We start from the raw sequence: 19,200 nt of genomic DNA, 5'->3' as shown, positions 1-19,200 counted from the left end.
TATGGAAGTGATGCTTACCACCAGTCTTATGTGGATTGTACACAATGAGATGCCGTTCATGGCGGGCCCGACATGCACTACTCGCTTCATTTAGAGCGATGTCACGACACGGTTCACAATTGCGACCTCAAGAGCAAAATCTACAGGGGCCTAACTCGTACTGCTGGGTTTTGTTTCACAGCCGATCCCGGATCAGCACGAAAACTCAAACAGCGGCGAAGAAACTTGAATCCATTAAGACACACTTAATTGTCCAGGCTGGTAGGGGCACTACCTAAAATGGCATATTCCGTCTGTAGACCCTAGTAGCTAGACCCCCCCCCCCCCCCTGTCCGTGAGGGTCACATAAAACATGACCCCGAGGAAGATCACCACATCTTCCGTATGATTGCTCAAACTCTATTGGTGTCTGTTGACCTATTTGTTGCAAGGATCACTTATTTCCAAAAGTAAATTGGAATGTAGGCAAAGAAGCTTGAGAAGACTGAGTGGGAGAACACGTGCTGGGACTCGGGTAGTATGCGTGCCCTTGTGCTTTCCCTCGTGTGCTCGTACAGGTCCATTTGAAGTGGGGTTTTTTTAGTCAATACTAGGATTGAATTATGTGAGTCATATTTTTCCGAGAATGGTGTCGTGGCTAGCAGGCAGTTCAAATTTCGTGAATTGGACGTCGACAAACGATCCTGGTCCGATGTGACTATGCAGGCACGTTGTTCTGCCTGCGTGTTGCCCAGGCAACAACCATCGAATTCTTCGATGGTGTCGCGCTCAGTCGATCGACCTGACAGATACCCAGGTTTGACCAAGGTAACGTAGACAAATCTATTAATCAAGGTACGAGTCAGTTTGTTTGGTTAGCGTCCTATGACTAACACCGATTTTGCCATGGTCTCTGCAAGACGAGCGGTGGCTGTCATTGCATCCCAAGCGAGGGCGGTCGCCTCCATACTGCTTACAGATAGGTATGGTGCCCTACTTCTTCTTTACACAGGCGGGTGGTGGTTGTTGGTTCGTGTAACTGACGAAACATTTTCCTAACCCTCCACAGACGAAAGCAAATGCTACAATTTGTTACATTCCTCAGGACTCTACCTGCCCGGTGCAACGTTGACGAATCTTTTTGAAAGGCCGAAACTGCTGGAGAAGGACTTGAGAGCTTGATGATGATTTAGGAGCTGATGCATTAGAGGCTCTCTCGGAGCTACGGTGGTTACCCTAGCTAACCTAATGTCCGTTGCGAGTCCGAGAATCTTCTAGAATATAACGACCGGGTCCAGGGGACCGATCTCCGTTATGCAAGGTCACAGACATATGTAACCACTTCAACATGTACCCATTTCCAACACGCTTCCCTCGAACTGTGAAAGTTCGACCATTTTATGCCGAGTTTGTGATTCCCATCCTTGCACATAGCTTCCAGAATCGTATCTAGTCCAGAAGCTTGGTAAATACGTCTGCCGGATTCTCCTCAACGTTCACTTGGACCAGTGCAATTGAGGCTCGCTGTACCTGCTCCCGCACATAGTGCTATGTATGCTCGATGTGCCTCGTGCTGTATGTAGGACTTATAGCCATGATATGCGCCGCACTGCTTCTTCCGTCGTAATGAGTTCCTCCACGACGGGAGATGCTAGCAGCACATGGCTAGTTGGAAACTGAGAATATATTTGGTGAGTTAAGTTGTTGGTTGAACTATCAGCTCGCGCTGTCGACTCGACATGTTGACTTCCGCATTGAACTCCTTACCGTGATAATAGAGCGTCACGGCCAGCTGGAACTCTGGAAAACTCCAGATCACTGCTGTCTATCCCAATCACAGGATTTATCTTGCACTAAGGTAAAACTTCAACAAGGATGTTGCTTTCAGCTATAGCTTCGATACTAGCTTCACAGGCCGCTACGTACTCTGTATTGGCCGTCGATAGAGCAATAATTGGCTGTCGTCTTGACACCCAGGCAACAGCACCACCAGCCAGGGTGAACACAAAGCCACTCGTGCTCTTTCTCGTGTCCGGATTACTACCCCAGTCGCTATCACAATTGCCCTGCAGTATCACTGCCGGGTCTACCACCTCCAGCGATGCTCGCTCGCTCTCAAGTTCGTGTACCTTGACTTTGGAGTACCGAATTCCATACTCAACGGTTCCCACCAAATACCTGAGAACGCGTTTAAGTGCTCCGACATGCTTCGCTATTGGCTTGGACACGAATCAACTAAATTGACCTAACGCATATGCCAGATCAGGACGTATACACGCTGCCAGATACATGAGCATGCCCAGGGATCCTCTGTAATCAAAACTAGGGTCGAGTTTGTCGTCATCAGCTGCAGGCATCAGGCGAAGTTTTGTTTCCATGGGGTTTCTGCACTTGTTTGCTTCACCGTACCAGTACTTTACCATAATTTCTTTCGCGTACTTCGTTGGGTGATGAAGATGCCTTCGTTGTTCTGCTTAACCTCAACACCAAGATATTCCGAAAGCTCCCCCTGATCCTTCAAACCGTACGCGCTGTCCAGATCTTGGAAGAAGTTTTCCTTGAACTGCGTCTTGTTAGTCGCCAGAGCAGATCATCTACGTACACAAGTACCAAGGCAATGGTATCGCCTTCGTACCTGAAGTATAGACACGATTCTGTAGCGTAACGCTGAATATCTCTTGCTAGCAATCAGCTATTAAGTTCGGTGGTCCATTCTCTTCCAGATTGACGCAGTCCATAGAGCGCCTGTTATATCGACACCACTCACTCTATCTAGAAATGGACCAAATTTCAGAGCCACATTCTGCTCCGATCGATGCTGCATCTTGGCTTTCGTAGTCGAGAGTGGTTTGTTGTCGATATTCGTCCGCCGCAGCTTCTTGTGTGCGATGATTTACATCATCTACTGGAGAATTATTACGGTCAGGATCAGTGTCGGATTCATCATCGCCTCCCTCGAGACCAATTGATGGAGGTATCGATTTGAACTCGACAACTGCATACGACACTGAAGCGTTGATTTCACTCGTCCTCGTCTACTGACGCCATGGAGATGCTAGATTCGCCGACAATGCTGTCTGCGGCAATGATACTGTCTTCAACGACGTAGCTGCCGTCTCTGTTGTCATCATCTGCCCCGTTTGGGTTCGTGTCGAAGTGAAACCAATCATTTACATCCAATTCGGCAGGATTTACTTGGCGCCGGTCTCCATACCTGATTTCTTCAGTCACTCGAACTTCTGCCATAAATGCAACTGTGTTCTCGCTGGAAATTTATATCCCTGGCAGCCGAGTGTATCTTCCGCATACCCAACTACAAATGCCACGAGTGCGTTCGTGTCCTGTTTGTGTTTCTCGGGTGAAACTGGCGCGTGCCCGTACCGCAGAACTCTTATCAAAAGGCACCCCTTGCAGCACCAGGGATGCCGAATGCATGGGAAGAGGCATCTGCAAATAAATAACAGCTGCATCACTCGGAATTTATTTATCAAGGATATTTTCCTGAATAGATTACGGTCACCTCGCTGGTTCAGTTGGTGAAAGCGGCTGTCGGTACGCCCTCACGCCTCAGGTCCCTTATCCAAAAGGTTAGGTAGTCCTCCTCCGCCCGAGGAAGAATGCAGCCGACGCCAGATCGTTGTTTCTTGCAGAGGTGCCCGTTGCCTAGGGCAACTTGTTTGGCGATGTCATCACAGGCTTCAAACCACTTGTGCAGTTACCGCTTCTTCCGCTTTCGGGCTTCCGCTTGGAGAGAGGGATAGAAGCGTGTTACTGCTGCTGCCATGCCGTTCTGCTCGACGAAGCTATTAATAATATACTGCGCTGGTAGCTGATAGCAGCGCGAAGGCACTGGCTTGGCGAAGCCTCGTAGCCTTTCACGCGTGGGCGGTTTCCTCGGGGCATTCTTGCAGACTGAGTAATGGCGAAGTGCAGTGCTGATGAATGGCTAGCTCGCTGCGTAACCTATCGACTGGTGGTAATTTATCTCCGGGGTGCCTTTCGATATGTCATGATAGATGATCAAAATGGAGTAATCTCATAGGTTGATATTTTTTAACCGTCGCCTGCAAGGGGTGCCTTTAGATAAGAGTTTTGCGGTATGCAAGCGAGCCAAACTTGCGAATGTAGTGGACATCCGGCTTCATACCAAACATCCTTTCGTACGGTACACCTTCTACAGGCTTGGGGTAAGCTCGGTTCTTGATGTACGCAACATTTTGAAACGCATGTGGCCAAAATGATCGAGGAAATCCAGACGCGTGCATCTGCTACATGACCATTTCCATGACAGATTGGTGGGTACGCTCGCCGGGATTTAGATTCGAGCTCTTGGGTCCAACTTTAATGTGCTCAATTCCGCGCGAGATGTACCCGGTTGCCATGTCTCCGTTTACAAATCCCCCCCCCCCCCCCTCCCTTGTCCGTAAGGATCTGCTTCACGGAGAAACGTACGCTTTCTGCTGGCTTGAATTCTCCTTAAACGATCTTCTTTATACCCCGTCCGCTTGACGCTCCGCCCACACAACGTATTGTTGCACGAGCGCGTTTACTGTGACGGACGCATTGCTAGTCAAAAAACGAACTGTCAGGAATTTACTCCAGCCATCCAAATTCACCGAAACGGTTTTATAGCGAGTTCCATTTCTTTGGTCAGGAAAGAGTAAGTTTGCATACACGATTTTGTTTGGGACCGTAATATCGCGGTTCAACTTTTTCTGCCGCGTTTGTTTCTGCTTACCGAAGTGGCAGGCGTCGCATGGTTTTACTTGGCGCTACGACAACGTCATGCCGTTGACGAGGCCGCGATCCGCCATGACTTGCAGATATTGCGCACAAATGTGTGCCAGCCTTTCGTGCCATACCTGGAGGCTACCAACTCCGTAGGCCACTGCGTAGGTTATCACGACCCGATCTTGATCCTTCTTTGTCGACTCACTGATGTCTTTAGGAGGCTTCATGTCAAGTATCCAAATGCGTTGGGCCGGGTAAGCTTCGATCACGTGCTGCCCGTCCTTATGAACGCTATATACCTTCGTTGCTGAGTTGTAGTCTACGTCATAACCTTGTTCCAACGCAAAACCCATCGAGAAAGTCCGTGCCGAGCACCTGGTACATAGAGGACGCCATCAATAAAAATCTTGATCGCCTGGTCGTCACCTATGGATACGATTTTCAGCGTTCCTACCTGTTGCTTGTGTGGCCATTGTTTGTGCAACTCCTTGCACATTTGCAGCGATGTTGTCTGGGACAATGTCTTCCATGCGAACAAAGCAATCAAGGTCAACAACGATGTGCACGTTCGACCCCGCGTTCTGACACCACCAAGAGCACGAACTCGTGTTGTATGGTGCATCAGCCCTCTCTGTGACTACAGGGTCTTCCTTGCTAGGATCTTCCTCGCTCGAACTCAAGAAGTACGCTTTTTGGGCTGCACCCGCTACCAGACCAGGCTCGCGTGAACTCACTTGGGAGTTGAGTCTCGCAGTGTTGCGCGTAAAGTTGTACCGATTTTGGCGTCGGTGCTCTTCGTGAGCACCACCACCGGGATTGTTGGGCTGTTCCGAAGCGCGATCAGGACTGTTTGCCTTAAAGTGACCTGTTCCGCTCAGCTCAGCCTTCACTTCTTTGCCCCCCTTCCATTTGAACGGCGACCATCGCTACCATGTACTTGGTGACGGTTGCTAGTATTTTGATATCCGCCGGGTTTCTGCCTGCCGTTATTTCCATGACGTCCGGAGCCATATCCGCTGTCGTTTTCGCGTCGCTTTGACTGACGCTCGGCTACCTCCTCAATTAGCACCCGTAGCTCTTCAGGTGATAGCGTACCATCATTTCCTCCGTACTTGATAGCTCCTCGATGTTGCTCAAATTCATATTGGTCTGGTAGGCTATCCAGCATCACTACCTTCATGTTGATGCTATTCACCTCGTATCTGTACCTCGCCAAATCTGTTTTCAGTCGAATCATCATACTCAGAGGGCTGGCACGTCATCCTCTCTGGAGCACTTCAAGGACTTCAGCTTCTCGGATAGTCGTACTATGGTGCTCTCACGAATCCTTGCATTTTAGCGACGTTCATAGATCTCGCACAGCGCAGCCCACATCTCCGACACAGTCTCATACTGCTCGATCTGCCGGTGTCTGTGCGACGGTGTGGTCGTGCCGATCATACGTATGATCTTAAACTGTTTCTTGTCGAACGCATCTTCTGTCTCTTCACTTGTGAGTTCTTGTCGCTTAATCTTCCCTTCAGCGACGTCTAATAGGCCGTGCTCCCGAAAGATCGTCCACTTGTATCGTCGCCAATCCTTGCCATCCCATCCATAGGGGAGTCCTTCAGTCTTGGACGTGCTGTTCATCTTGCTAACCTTGGTGCGCGAGTGTCTTGGGCTCATAACCTTGTTGAAAAGCTGATACTGCTGGAGAAGGACTTGAGAGCTTGATGGTGATTTAGGAGCTGATGCATTAGAGGCTCTCTCGGAGCTACGGTGGTTACCCTAGCTAACCTAATGCTCGTTGCGAGTCCGAGAAGCTTCTAGAATATAACGGCCGGGTCCAGGGGACCGATCTCCGTTATGCAGGGTCACAGACATATGTAACCACTTCAACATGTACCCATTTCCAACAGAGCTTAGAAGCGGAGTAGAAGCGAAGTTGGCAGTCAAGTAGAGGAAGTTGTTGGTGTTGGAGTTGATAGGCAATAGACTTGGAGTTGAATTTGGTCCTGGTATGGAAAGCAAGTAAACCCTCCAACGCTGCCTAGACAGTCGTCGAATTTGGTTATCCCTACGAATAAAGTGTTCTCCAGCTCACCTGCAGGGTCATCAAGCGAATCTACTGAGTCCGGAGGCAATCTACGTCGGCTCCACAAAGAAAACACTCGGAGTTAACTGAATTCGTTCTAAATTTAAAATTAACCAAAACATTTCTAAAATATATTCCGAAAACTTTTTCCCGATGAAAAAAATGACAAGCGATGTCTCCGCGCGCGAGCTCCATGGCCACCACGGACCCGTGAATGCTGTACGCTTCAACGGTAAGTCTGCGTAGCTATTAACTGTCTAGATATATATACGGATTCGCGGTTGCTGATTATTGGGTGGTCGATTGCAGCCAAGGGCACTTACGTCATGACGTGCGGCCAGGACAAGACGGTGAAGCTCTGGAATCCACACCGCGACGCCGTGGAGAAGCCAAACGAGGCGCTGCTGATCAAGACATACGAAGGAAGACACGGCTACGACGTGCAGGACGTCGCCATGTACGCGGAAGAACTGCTAAAATGACATTGGTGGAGCTTTTATATTTACGAGAAGATGAATGTTTGTTTGTTTGCTGCAGCGCGCACGACAACTCTAAGTTTGCATCTTGTGGCCGAGACAGAGACGTCTTTATGTGGGACGTGCCGACAGCTCAAGTTATTCGCAAATTTGAAGGCCACGAGCATGTAAGTGAAAAAAAGCTGGCTGTAACGTAGCGCAGAGTGCAGTGACGTCGGATTGGTTGTGTTCGTATTCTAGAGTATCAACTGTGTGCGTTATAATGCGGATTCGTCCGTGTTGCTAAGTGGCTCCTACGATAAAACAATCCGGGCTTGGGACATCAGGTAAAGAAGATCACACTCTGGGAAATGATCTTTCTGAGTCGAAGTGTTGCTAACTTGCTGCGTTTCGTGTGTTCTAGAGCTCGAAATGCGTTCGTGCCGATACAAGTGATGGATGATTTCAAAGACAGCGTCACTTCAATGGTGGTGAAAGAACACGAGATCATTGCAGGGTAAGCAAAATATGGAAGTAGGTGGACGGTGGGGTACTGACATTTGTGGTTCTTGCAGGTGCGTTGATGGTGTCGTGCGAACGTATGACCTGCGTGCTGGGCAGCTCTTTCGGGAGCATATTAACGGTGTGTGTGAAGATGGAGCTCAGCAGAATTTGGTAAAATGACTTTACTAATCACTTAGCACTTCATTTTTGCAGAACCCGTGGTCTCTGTTGCACTCTCTCCTGATGCACGCTTCCTGCTTGCTGGATGTCTGGATGGTTCCATCCGGCTGATCGAGAAAACTAACGGGACGGAAGTAGAGAGGTAAGTTCTTGGTGTTGCACTAAATACTCGTGTTCGTGGTCCACTGAACTTGGTTGTGCTCGTTTGCCCTTAGCTATCGTGGACACCTCGTCCGTGACTACAAAATCGAGTGTGGATTCTCAAGTGATGGTGCCTTTGTGCTTAGCGGCTCTGAAGACGGCAAGGTTTACTGGTGGGATATCGTGGATGCCAAGCAAACGCAGACGTTGGTTGCACACGAAAAGCCCGTCCGAGCACTCGCATGTCATCCAGAAAGTAGCATGTTTGTCACAGGCTGCACGGACGGCACTGCTAAAGTCTGGTCACATAGCAAGTAATTCCGACACTTCAAGCGCCGAGCGCAAATGGAAGCGTTAAATATGAAGGTATCCAGCAATCTACACTCAACGCATCCCTCCTTCCAAGCTTACGACAGCGTATAACGCATGCCACCAATAGTCATCAGGAGGTCGTTGGCGCTCGCCTTCTCCTTTTTATCTTTGGAGAAGATCGACGCGAACACCTGGCTCTTCTCCTTGGCTTTCGAGATGGACTCGCTAGCATCCTTGGCGATTTTCACGAGTCGAGTGTCTCCCGTCTCGCCCAAATGCTCCGCCTTCCTCTTCCTTTTCTTGTCCTTGTGGTGTTTCTTGTGTTCGCGCTTTCCGTCCTCTTTCTCCTCCTTCCTCTTCTTCTTCATGGCCTTCTTCTCCTCTGCCTTGAGATCCAGCAGTTGCTTCTGCGTGCCCTGGTACTGTTCCTCCTCCAGCAGCAGCGTCACCACGTCTTGCTCTTCAAAGGGTTCGCCGCATACCAGACACTCGCGTGTCTGCACGGCCTTCAGAGCGCGCTCGGACAGCACGCAGCCGCACGAGAACAGCACCACGAAGGGTTGTTTGCCATTGAACTCGGTCAACGTGACTGGGCAGCTCCAGAGCGCGTCCTCCTGCTCCTTCTCGCGATTCAGACGGCACGTCACCACGTCTTTAAGCGAAGAGATGTGGCAGAATCGCTCAGGCATCGACCGTGCGAGCAGGTGCTCCAGCAGCGCCTGCTTGTTAAACAGGTTGCCCAGGCGGCACGCCACCACGGGCTCCCGCAAAGGCTCCGAAGACAGCGCACACGTTCGCGCGCGCTCTAGACGAAGCGCCTCTTGGTCCGCTTTCTCCCCGCGCACCTTGACGTTCGCGTGGCGCATGAACTTGCGCTTCACGGCGATCACGCCGCCGTCGTTCCCCATGCCGTTTACTTCCTCGCCCTTGGAAAATGTATTTTCATCCAATGAAATGCGACCTGTCTCCATACAGACGCGGGATCCTTGGTTTCATGCGCGGTTTCGCCAATCGCCAAGGAGTTTCGTGCGTGCTTGGATGAATCTGTGGTACTGATAGCTGCAACTTGCTGCAAGTTACGACGTGGAGTGTTGCAAGGTGAAGGCACTGACACATATTCAATGAGAAGACGACGGTCTTTGTCAGGGCTGGAAGCTCCAAGCGGGCGCTCTGATCATATGTATTTTTGTGTGTTTAGCTTTACTCGGCGCTACTCTGCTGGTGCTGCTGGCTTGGGCTCCCACTGCGGGCCAAGCTCCTCATGCTCCTCATATATTAAGCAACCTCAATGCGCTCAAGCGCGATCGAGCTTACTTCTTGGGCTGGGGGCGGCACCGCCAGGCCTTGAGGCGCGTAGCGTTGATGCGGATGAAGCCCTGGGCGTCCGCCGGGTTGTAGTCGAAGTTGTCGCCACCGCCCTCCTGGTCCATGGAGGCCAGATCAGCGCTGTAAAGCGCCTCGTCCGAGTAGCGGCCGATCACCGTCACGTTGCCCTTGTAGAGCTCCATGTTGACGTAGCCCGTCACGTTCTGCTGCGAGAAGTCGACAGCGTTGCGCACGAAGTCCATCTCGGGGGCGAACCAGAAGCCGTTGTAGCAGAACTCGGCGAACTTGGACGACAACGTGTCGCGCACCTTCATAACTTCACGGTCAAGGCACATACCTTCCAAATCCAGGTGAGCCTCCCTCAGGATGGTGCCGCCGGGGGTCTCGTAGCAGCCACGCGACTTGATGCCGACGAAACGGTTCTCGACGATGTCGATGCGGCCAATGCCGTGCTTGCCGGCGAGCTTGTTAAGCTCGAGGAACAGGTCCAAAGCACCCGTAAGCTCGGGGGTCTTGGCCGTCAGGTTGGTCACACCCACGGGGATACCCTTCTCGAAGCGGATGCTGATCTGCTCCGCGGCGTCGGGGGCGTCCTTGGGGTCCACCGTCATCTTGAACATCTCGACCATGGGGGCGGTCATGGGGTCCTCAAGCATGCCAGCTTCGTAACTGGTGTGGTACAGGTTCTCGTCCACACTGTAGGGCGCCTTGGGGGTGGCGTCGATCGGGATGTTCTGCTCCTTGGCGTACTGGATCAGATCAGCACGGCCCTTGAACGTCTCGATAAACTCAGCGTCACGCCACGGAGCGATGGTCTTGAGGTGGGCGTCCAGGGCCTGGGCGCACAGCTCGAAGCGGACCTGGTCGTTACCCTTGCCAGTGGCGCCGTGGGCGACATACTTCGCGCCCTCAGCCTGGGCGATCTCGACCTGCTTCTTGGCGATCACGGGACGAGCCAGCGACGTGCCGAGCAGGTAGCGGGACTCGTAGATGGCGTTGGACTTGACGGCCTCGAAGATGTAGTGCTTGACGAACTCCTCGCGCAGGTCCTCGATGTACACCTTCTTGGCGCCCAGGGACAGCGCCTTGGCGCGCACCTTCTCGTAGTCCTCGCCCTGCTGGCCCACGTTGGCGCAGTAGCAGATGACCTCGAAGCCCTTGTTGGTGAGCCACTTGAGGATGATGGACGTGTCCAGGCCGCCGCTGTACGCGAGCACGACCTTGTCTCCGGGCTGGGCCTTGACGCTCATTGTTGAGTGGGTGCTGGGGTGAAGGGGTTGCTTGGTCTTCTTCCCGTCGGCGCGGCGAATTCCAAAATGAAGCACAGGAACGGTCGGGCGAGATCTTGTCAAGGGGCGGAGACGTCAGCCTCTAAACAGCATGTTGATCCCCAGAATTTCTAATCACCCTGATGAGGCTCGGAGCGAAACGTAGAATTCATTCTCGCAGGGACATGTAATCCTGAAAGAGTCAGAGATTTAATATCAATTTTTGACTAATCGAATCGTGTATCGAAGAGATTGTACCAGTGTATAGAATCAAGAAGGTTATTGGAAGTGGGGGGAGGCAGCCAATTTTTGGGCGAGATTGTTCTTGTGGGCGATGCGCATCAAATCGTTGGCACGGCGCTTGATCCCGGGGCTGGGGACCAGCCAATTCCAGCCTGAAATTGGGGCAGCATTATCAGATACGGTTCCGCCAGGTGAAAACGCGCTGTGCGTCGGCGGGCGCTGACAGGAGCACCTCGGAATTGGCTCAGTTGGGGAGTAGGTCGAATGCAAGATACCACTTTGAAGCGGCGAGGAACAAGGCTTAGGAGGTGAGTTAGCTGTGAGTTGGTGGCACCCGAACATGGAAGCGTATTTTGCTGATGAAGATAAGTTTACGGGAGAAGAAGCCTTGCTGCGTGGCTTGCAATGGTGGCATCGCCTGTTACAAGGGGCACTGGTCACGAGTGCCTTAGATAACATCGACGTCTGCAAACCTTTAGGACATGAGACTTGCAACAAATGGAGGGAGGCGTGCGAAGGCAAAAACAACAACACTGGGACTCAATATATCGTGTTTCCGCTGTACGAGGGCGACCTCGCACCATCGCGTTAACCTCATAAAGCGCAAAGAAGACCAAAGCGACTTGCACACCTTCTCTACCTCGGTCTGTTGAACCGCTACGTGCACAAACTCGACTTCTTACTCCTAGGGAACCCCGTGGAAGTAGACGATCGCTCGAATGCACTGGTATCACGTCATAGCACAGCAGAACAGAAAAGTTAGAATGCTAGCAAACATACGAGCCACCAAGAAACACCAGCAAGATAATACGTACGTCGCCCTGGTGCATGGCGTGGAACGCGTCGTTGATCTGAGGCAGATCGAACTTGTGGGTGATAAACTCGTCCACCTTGATCTCCTTCTTCATGTACTTTTCAACAAGCACGGGCACGCCGTCGCGGCTCTTGACGCCACCGAAGGCGCTGCCAGCCCAGCGACGGCCCGTCACAAGCTGGAACGGGCGCGTGGCCAGCTCCACACCAGACGCAGCAACGCCGATGATGCACGACTGGCCCCAGCCCTTGTGGCAGCACTCAATCGCGGCGCGCATGGTTTCGGGGCGGCCGATGCACTCGAACGTGTAGTCCAGCCCGCCAAAGCCTTCCTCCTCGGTCATCTCAATGAGCACCTCCTGGATCGGGCGGTCAGCGTAGTCCTTGGGGTTCACGCATTCGGTAGCACCGAACTCCTTCGCAATGGGGAACTTCTTGGCGTTGATGTCAATGCCAATGATCTTGCGAGCGCCAGCGGCCTTGGCACCCATGATGACAGCGAGACCCACAGCACCCAGACCGAAGACAGCCACCGTCGAATCCTTTTCCACCTTCATGGTATTCATCACGGCGCCGTACCCGGTGGTGATGCCACAACCCAGCAGACAGACCTTGTCCATGGGGGCAGAGGGGTCGATCTTGGCCACCGAGATCTCCGGCAGCACCGTGTACTCGGAGAACGTGGACGTACCCATGAAGTGGAACAGCATCTCACCGTTGCGCTTGCATGTGAAGCGCGAGGTACCGTCAGGCATGAGGCCCTTGCCCTGCGTGGAGCGGATGACGGAGCACAGGTTCGTCTTCTCTGACTTGCAGAACTTGCAGTTGCGGCACTGCGGCGTGTAGCACGGCACCACGTGGTCGCCCACCTTGAGGCTGGTCACGTCGGGCCCCACGCTCTCCACGATACCGGCTCCCTCGTGTCCCATGATCACGGGGAAGATACCCTCCGGGTCGGCGCCCGAGCGCGTGTACTCGTCCGTGTGGCACACGCCGGTGGCCACGATCTTGATGCGCACCTCGCCGGCGCGCGGGGCGCCCACGATCACGTCCTCCAGCACGTAGTCCTCCTTGGCGTTCCAACACACGGCGGCCTTGCATTCAATCGGTTCTGGGGAGCTCATGGTCTCTAGATTCTTCGGGGCCTGGCGGTGAATTGAGAAGTGTGTGGCTCTCGGGTGATGGATCTTGCTGACACACGGCAGGGTTGTGAGTCACAATTTGTGACACGCTCATACCGTCCACACGGTTTTTGTAAGCGCAGTCTTGGACCAAGACCTCTCGGTTCGTCAACACAGTTGACTAAGTTGCCTTGGCTTTGCAGGTGATGGCTGAGCGCGACCAGCACTCACACCTTGGTTGGTCTTGCACGCAGTGCTGATGTCCAGCTGCGGCTTGTCTTCATTGGCCCGAATCTCGCTGGGACACAAGACTGCTGTGTTGCAATGGCGTGTACGAGTCGAGGCGCGCACCATCATTCAACCAATTCCCATCGGGAATTTTTTTTTAAGTGTCAGGCTTTCCCCACCAACTGCCATGAAGCAAGTACGGGCGTTTTCTTTATATACTCGTACCCTCAGCGCCAATTCAGCGAACGCTATTTCCAGGAGCTCTTACCCAACGTCAATATACGAAATACCATGGTAGTGACTAACGTTAAGAAGAAAGTGAATCTATCACCAACCAATGCCATGATGGAGTCCGGTTGAATCGCACATACAAAACAGATTATGTACACAGTAAATATGGTACTCACACAGATAAAGTGTAAATACCCGAGAGAGAAACGCACAGATAAACTGCCCAGACTAATGTTGTAGAAGTACCAACTGGGTACACCGACGTGTACCCATGTTACATAAAGAGTGACGGGATGTCTCTCTTTTGTGCCCATGGTACGTGGTACCGGTTGGTGGTGAGCCAACCATTGGGCACTTGTTTAGCCTTTACTATAGTTGACTTAGAGTTTGTACGGATCAAGCTTGGCTCACCTATAACATATACAGTATTCAGTCCTTAACCTACCGTCTAAGTCGTAGTCGATTCCTTTAGGCCGGGAACCGTGAACTTGTTGTTCACCGAGATATTACGCACTTCCTCTGTACAAGGTGCTGTGTGACTCCCGTCACAAATGTGGTCAACATACATCTAAAGTTCATCATAAATGCCTACTGAATTCCTCAATGAGCTGTACGCGTCAAAAATGGTCGATGAGCTGTACCCCAAGTCGAGTTTGCCATACAAAGTCATGGACAATTCTTGAGGGACTTCCTCGAAAAGCTGTACCCCCCCCCCCCCCCCGGCTCACACTATATTCAATGAAATCGCTCGTACCTCACTAGACATGTCGACAACAAGAGCGATCATGGTAATACGCCAGATTCTGTCGCTCCCTGCCACTTACAGACGTTGATGCGTCTTGGTCCGAGGATTTGTCATCACAATCGCTTCGAGGTTAGCTTAATTTTTCGCCCTGCGTTTTATTTGAGAGGGCTTCACACCGTACTTGCGAGCAACAGTCTCCGCAGAACCACGTTCAGCTTCTAAAACGATCAGCAGCTTCTTTTTTTTCGGTCACGTACGCCCTCGTCATGGTGTCTCGGAATAGCGATCGGCCGGCAGGGATAGCATTCTAAACTGATCAAAGGCAGATCAGGTCAAGTAAGATCATGAACAGAAAAAACACGTATAGTGACGCATGATTACGCTTTGTACGATTGTGAATACGTCCGTCTCTACCTGGTACTATCGTAACCAGTCGTCTCGCCTGCTCTAAAAAAACAGCGTGACGGACAAAGTCAGCATCAGTCCAACATTTGCCGCGGAGACACCAAGCACGAGGAGACTGGAAGCACCCCAAAGCAGCAGAAGGCCGGAAGCGCCCCCGTGGACACAGGAACGTCACTGAAGGCTTGTCTACTGTATACACGGTACGTTTTGCTTCATATTTCACATGTTACAGTGGTCTGAGAGACTAACCCATGCAAAGTTTTATCATACGCTTGTTTGCTTATAGTCTAAAGAGATAAATATCACACCTCGACTTCTTTCTCTCGTCGCTTGTTTGATTCTTGTCGCTGCATACGGTCACGACTTCTATACTTGTACGTATTTTATTTATTTCGGTGTGCATTAGGCGGGTTGTGTTGATGTTCTGTAGCCTATTGGTGTGGTCCTCGGTAGCTTAATGATGTGGGTATTCTGTAGCTTTTTGGCGTGGAACTTGTAGCCTGACTGTGTTGAGCCTATAGCTTACTGGTGTTGAACGTTAACATACTATGCAATAAGACACTCGTATATTAATGAGAGAGATATTAAACAATTAGACCAACGATGTACACAAGCTTATCCGTATTTGCCTTTAGAATAGTCGTGTGTACACTTCGTAAGTGCCTAGATGCGCCTGAAGCAGCATTGGCCCCGCAACTCTAGCAGCAATGCTGCAACATCAGCCCTGTCCAGGTTAGAGACTGGGCATCCACTGGACTTGCGCTTCAACCTCACCTTTGACGAAACGCTGCTCCAAAAGCGCCATGAACGGTTATTCCCCGCCGTCGTTTGCAGGTAACACGCTGAGCCTTGAACTGTCGCGCTCACAGCGGTGATCGGGGGCCGGTGGAGTGCTCGGAGGTGATGCTGGTGGGGTTGGAGGCGCCGGAGGGTTTCTTGGGGTCGTCATACTGACTTCAATATGTAGCTGGCGAGGCTGCATCTCAGGGTCGGCTTGGGCTTCTTCTACATCTTGGCTTTCTTGGGGTCCTCGCAAAACCTGGGAATTTAGAAAGCGTTTCAACTCGTCGAGAGTAATACGCCGTAGAGGAATTTGGTCGAGAATCGCCCTTGCCGACCCAAGCTCACTCGTGCTGGTAGCATTATCGAGCTTGTGCAGAAGCCTGCTTTGCAGGTGGTGGCTTGCTTGATCGCTCATGTAACGGCCTTGAGGTCGGAGGTGGAGGACGCAAGCCTGGCAGAATGCCTTTCGATCTGACATGGTCAGATGGGCGGGCTAAAGGCGAATGCATATTTTCCGCGAACAGCAAAATCTGCGTAGTGTACAAATGAGTGGATCAGAAAAACCAATTTTATATTGGATTTAATTGTACTGGAAGGCACAGCTGTATTTTAAGGCGGCAGCAGTTATAAGCATATCATAATGTCTACTCCTGGCCAACGATATACTGGATATTATGATCGGTGCTGTTATACTGGAGCGTTGTCGATTTTATATTTGTGGTCAATGCGAAAATGTTATTTAAAGGCGCTATTGTCATACTTGACTATTGTAGTCTGTATATTACGAGCCTATTTGTTCACTCCAATACAAAACACTCCGTTAAGACTACACTGCAGTACAAAACTATTTGTAAACGATACATTCCTGGCATATCGACTCTCTCTAGTGCAAAATGTTATATTAAGAGCACTGCTGTTTTACTTGGGTTTTCTATACTGCGTATTCTTGGCTTATTAGTTCGCACCAAAGCTATTTGTTCAGTACTGCCTCGATACGTACAAACGTTTGTTCATATTCAAACTGCACAGTACGAGTGCAACTCAACCTGGAAATGAGAGGCCACCAAGCACTCTGGAAGTTGGCCGAGGGCAGCTGAAGTGCTTTCTCTCAGTTGTACGATCGGAAACGCCGGTCCCTGATCGGGGACGACCTAGCCGTTAGCGACACTAAGTGACTATGCAGTCGAGGCGGCTTGGCGCTGCGGAAATCGTGGCATTCTATTCCGGAGCCCACTCGTATCAATTTGATGAAAGAAATCCCTGACTTTACTTTTCCCTTTACAACTTCAGGGATTATCGATAAGAGGTGCCTGAACAGAAATACAGCCTTACGATCCATGAAGAAGGTGAAAAGGAAGTCGAAGGCCAAGTTGAGCACAGAATCCTGTTCTGCAAGTTTCAACTCCGTTAAGGTGCCATCATCTGCAACGGTTGGAGATAATCTGAAGCAGCAATTTCGAACTGCGCGCACTCGCTACTACGAAATAGCGAGTGAAGAGCTCGTGCGCATGCAGATCTCACACAACAAATGAAATTTTGCTTTAGTTCTTGAGGCTCTACTCAGAAGCATCGAAGGAGCTGTTCATGTTGCAAAGTATAAAGATCGATCGACCACTTCTGATGAGGCGTTTAACACAATAGCTTCGAGATTATGTGATGTATGTGCCATCGTCAGAGCGACAACGATGGAGGGACCATATCCGACAAGCGATGGCCCGAGCGAGGAATTTGCGCTAGCGTGACTCAACCAGTCTTACGCGCGATACCGATAATCAGTAGCAAGGATGAGTACTTCAGCAGACTACAACGCGGATCTCGATGCTCCACTACTATCATGTTGCTACCCGTGGTTTGGCCAACCTCAACCTGCGGACAGCACACCCCAATAGATAGTACAACGTAATAAACACGTACACACACTAAAACTAAACACTTTGTATTGATTTCCAAAACATTCTTAGTAGCTGGAGTCGGATTCGCTACGGATTGCATTATCTTCGTTTTCGGAGCTACCATAAGGAATTCCAGACTATAATACCCGAGAATGGCTTTCAGGCGCTGATGAGTCCCGGCTCCGAACAACCAGTCTTCTAGAGTCACTTCGAATCAAATTCAGCTCACCATCATCACTGGAATCGTCAGCAACGCCGTCTTGAAAATTATTGGTTGCCATATCGGGGGCGATATAAGGATGCTGAACAGGCCGAGGGATTCTGATTGGAGGTCGTCGAGGATGTCTAGCTATTCCATACTCAATATCAGATTTAAGATTTGCGTATCTACGGGCTAATTTCTCGATGATAGCAGCGAAATCGGGCAGGTTAGAATGTGACCCCGGAATGGCTGCATTCAATTCGCGGTTGAAACGCTCTAGCGGGTTGTTGGTCCTACAAACGACATTGCGCGTGTTAGGCTCCACATTCCAAAGTTTCGGCACGTTCGATTGAAATACCCCCAGAACTCGTTCCACTTGTCCATTGAATTGACTAAGTCTGCTGCGGTACACTTGTCTGCAATGTTGGACTTCACCCAGGTCACGCCTTGCTTTGTTACTGAGGTACAACGGTTAACATGTTCAATACCCCACTCCGCATTGCAATTCTAGATTCAGCTTTAGGAATTCTGTACTTCTTCATTTTCCTCTTGCACGCCTGTTTGAAATGGAACAGACACCCACTTGGTGCTGCATTCGGATAGCGATCTCGAACAGCCTCCATCAACCCTGCCTCAAAATCACAGCAAACGAACTCAGGATCCATACGTTCGTCGGTGAAATCGAATATGAGTCGCATTGCGTAAAAATACACAGCGTATTTTTTAGAAGTACAGAGAACGAAAGCACAATGATAATATCCCTTGGTCGCTGGATCGTGCGTGGTGAATACAAGGGACTGCTTGAACCGTGACGGAACACATCGCCAAGTACCATCAACGAATACGAACGTCTTCTTTTGCTTCAACATATTGAGAAGAACAGGGTGACCCCAGTCGAGTAGACGCTCGCGAGTCTTGCTGGCTTTGTCGTAGTAGGAAAAGTGAAAGAGGTGGAAATTTGTGTCTGTAGCCGTCCCGTCTTCTGCAAGGACCTGAGACCATGGTGAAACTTCAATCTGACCAAAACACAGACCCACCAAATTCTTCAGCGCGCACACAGTTAACACGACGGAGCACGTACTCACGTGTCAAGCCTACAGTCACTGTAGTTTGATCGCGCGTGCCATAAAATTTCGCTCTTACCATCTTCCAAAAACTGGATCTAGTAGCCGTTACAGTGACAGCCATCCTATCCACTTCCCGCTTCATTGCCAGAGTGATATCACGCATAATGCTAGGCTGATCATCCTCGGCATCCGCCTATCCAGCAAAACGTCCACAAGTATGGGCGACAAAGTTTGTGTACCGTTGTAGACGAAAAACAAAATCACATTTCCCCTTACATTGTAATCGATAGTAACTGCATCTGTACGGCAACTTCGCCATGGATTTGTTTGCGCGCGTATAGTTGTACCCACCGATCCATCCAGTGGTTCGACCAGTTCTGCGGTTAGACTCTGTATCCATATTGCGCTCGCCGTCGTCATCACCGTAGAGGCCAGCGATAAAACCCACTTTGTCAAAATCACCGAGCTCAAATTCAAAATTAGCGTCAAAATTACTCGAG

General features: G+C 50.7%; 4 protein-coding genes across 4 annotated transcripts; 1 reads left to right on the top strand and 3 right to left on the bottom strand.

Moving 5' to 3' along the window:
* Nucleotides 1-6,946: 6,946 nt before the first annotated feature.
* KRP23_7580 (WD repeat domain-containing protein 83) lies at nucleotides 6,947-8,382 on the top strand (the record flags this gene model as incomplete). Its single annotated transcript, XM_067892914.1, has 8 exons — nucleotides 6,947-7,016; nucleotides 7,094-7,241; nucleotides 7,322-7,427; nucleotides 7,501-7,586; nucleotides 7,664-7,756; nucleotides 7,815-7,882; nucleotides 7,957-8,065; nucleotides 8,139-8,382. The coding sequence occupies 8 exons, from the start codon at nucleotides 6,947-6,949 to the stop codon at nucleotides 8,380-8,382; spliced, it is 924 nt and encodes a 307-aa protein (XP_067744748.1).
* An 89-nt stretch (nucleotides 8,383-8,471) lies between these two features.
* On the bottom strand, nucleotides 8,472-9,347 carry KRP23_7579 (Replication termination factor 2; the record flags this gene model as incomplete). The annotated part of the gene is made up of 1 exon (XM_067892913.1): nucleotides 8,472-9,347. One exon carries the CDS (start codon nucleotides 9,345-9,347, stop codon nucleotides 8,472-8,474), a length of 876 nt encoding a protein of 291 aa, XP_067744747.1.
* A 339-nt stretch (nucleotides 9,348-9,686) lies between these two features.
* Nucleotides 9,687-10,952, bottom strand: KRP23_7578 (Argininosuccinate synthase; the record flags this gene model as incomplete). The annotated part of the gene is made up of 1 exon (XM_067892912.1): nucleotides 9,687-10,952. One exon carries the CDS (start codon nucleotides 10,950-10,952, stop codon nucleotides 9,687-9,689), a length of 1,266 nt encoding a protein of 421 aa, XP_067744746.1.
* A 946-nt stretch (nucleotides 10,953-11,898) lies between these two features.
* Nucleotides 11,899-13,150, bottom strand: KRP23_7577 (Alcohol dehydrogenase class-3 chain H; the record flags this gene model as incomplete). Its single annotated transcript, XM_067892911.1, has 2 exons — nucleotides 11,899-11,937; nucleotides 12,029-13,150. 2 exons carry the CDS (start codon nucleotides 13,148-13,150, stop codon nucleotides 11,899-11,901), a joined length of 1,161 nt encoding a protein of 386 aa, XP_067744745.1.
* Nucleotides 13,151-19,200: the final 6,050 nt, after the last annotated feature.

This window comes from Phytophthora ramorum (genome assembly GCF_020800215.1).
Source record: "Phytophthora ramorum isolate Pr-102 chromosome Unknown Phyram_PR-102_s0006, whole genome shotgun sequence".
NCBI classification, from domain to species: domain Eukaryota; phylum Oomycota; class Peronosporomycetes; order Peronosporales; family Peronosporaceae; genus Phytophthora; species Phytophthora ramorum.
Note: the sequence above shows the minus strand (reverse complement) of the source record. Positions and strands in the feature narration are given on the sequence as shown.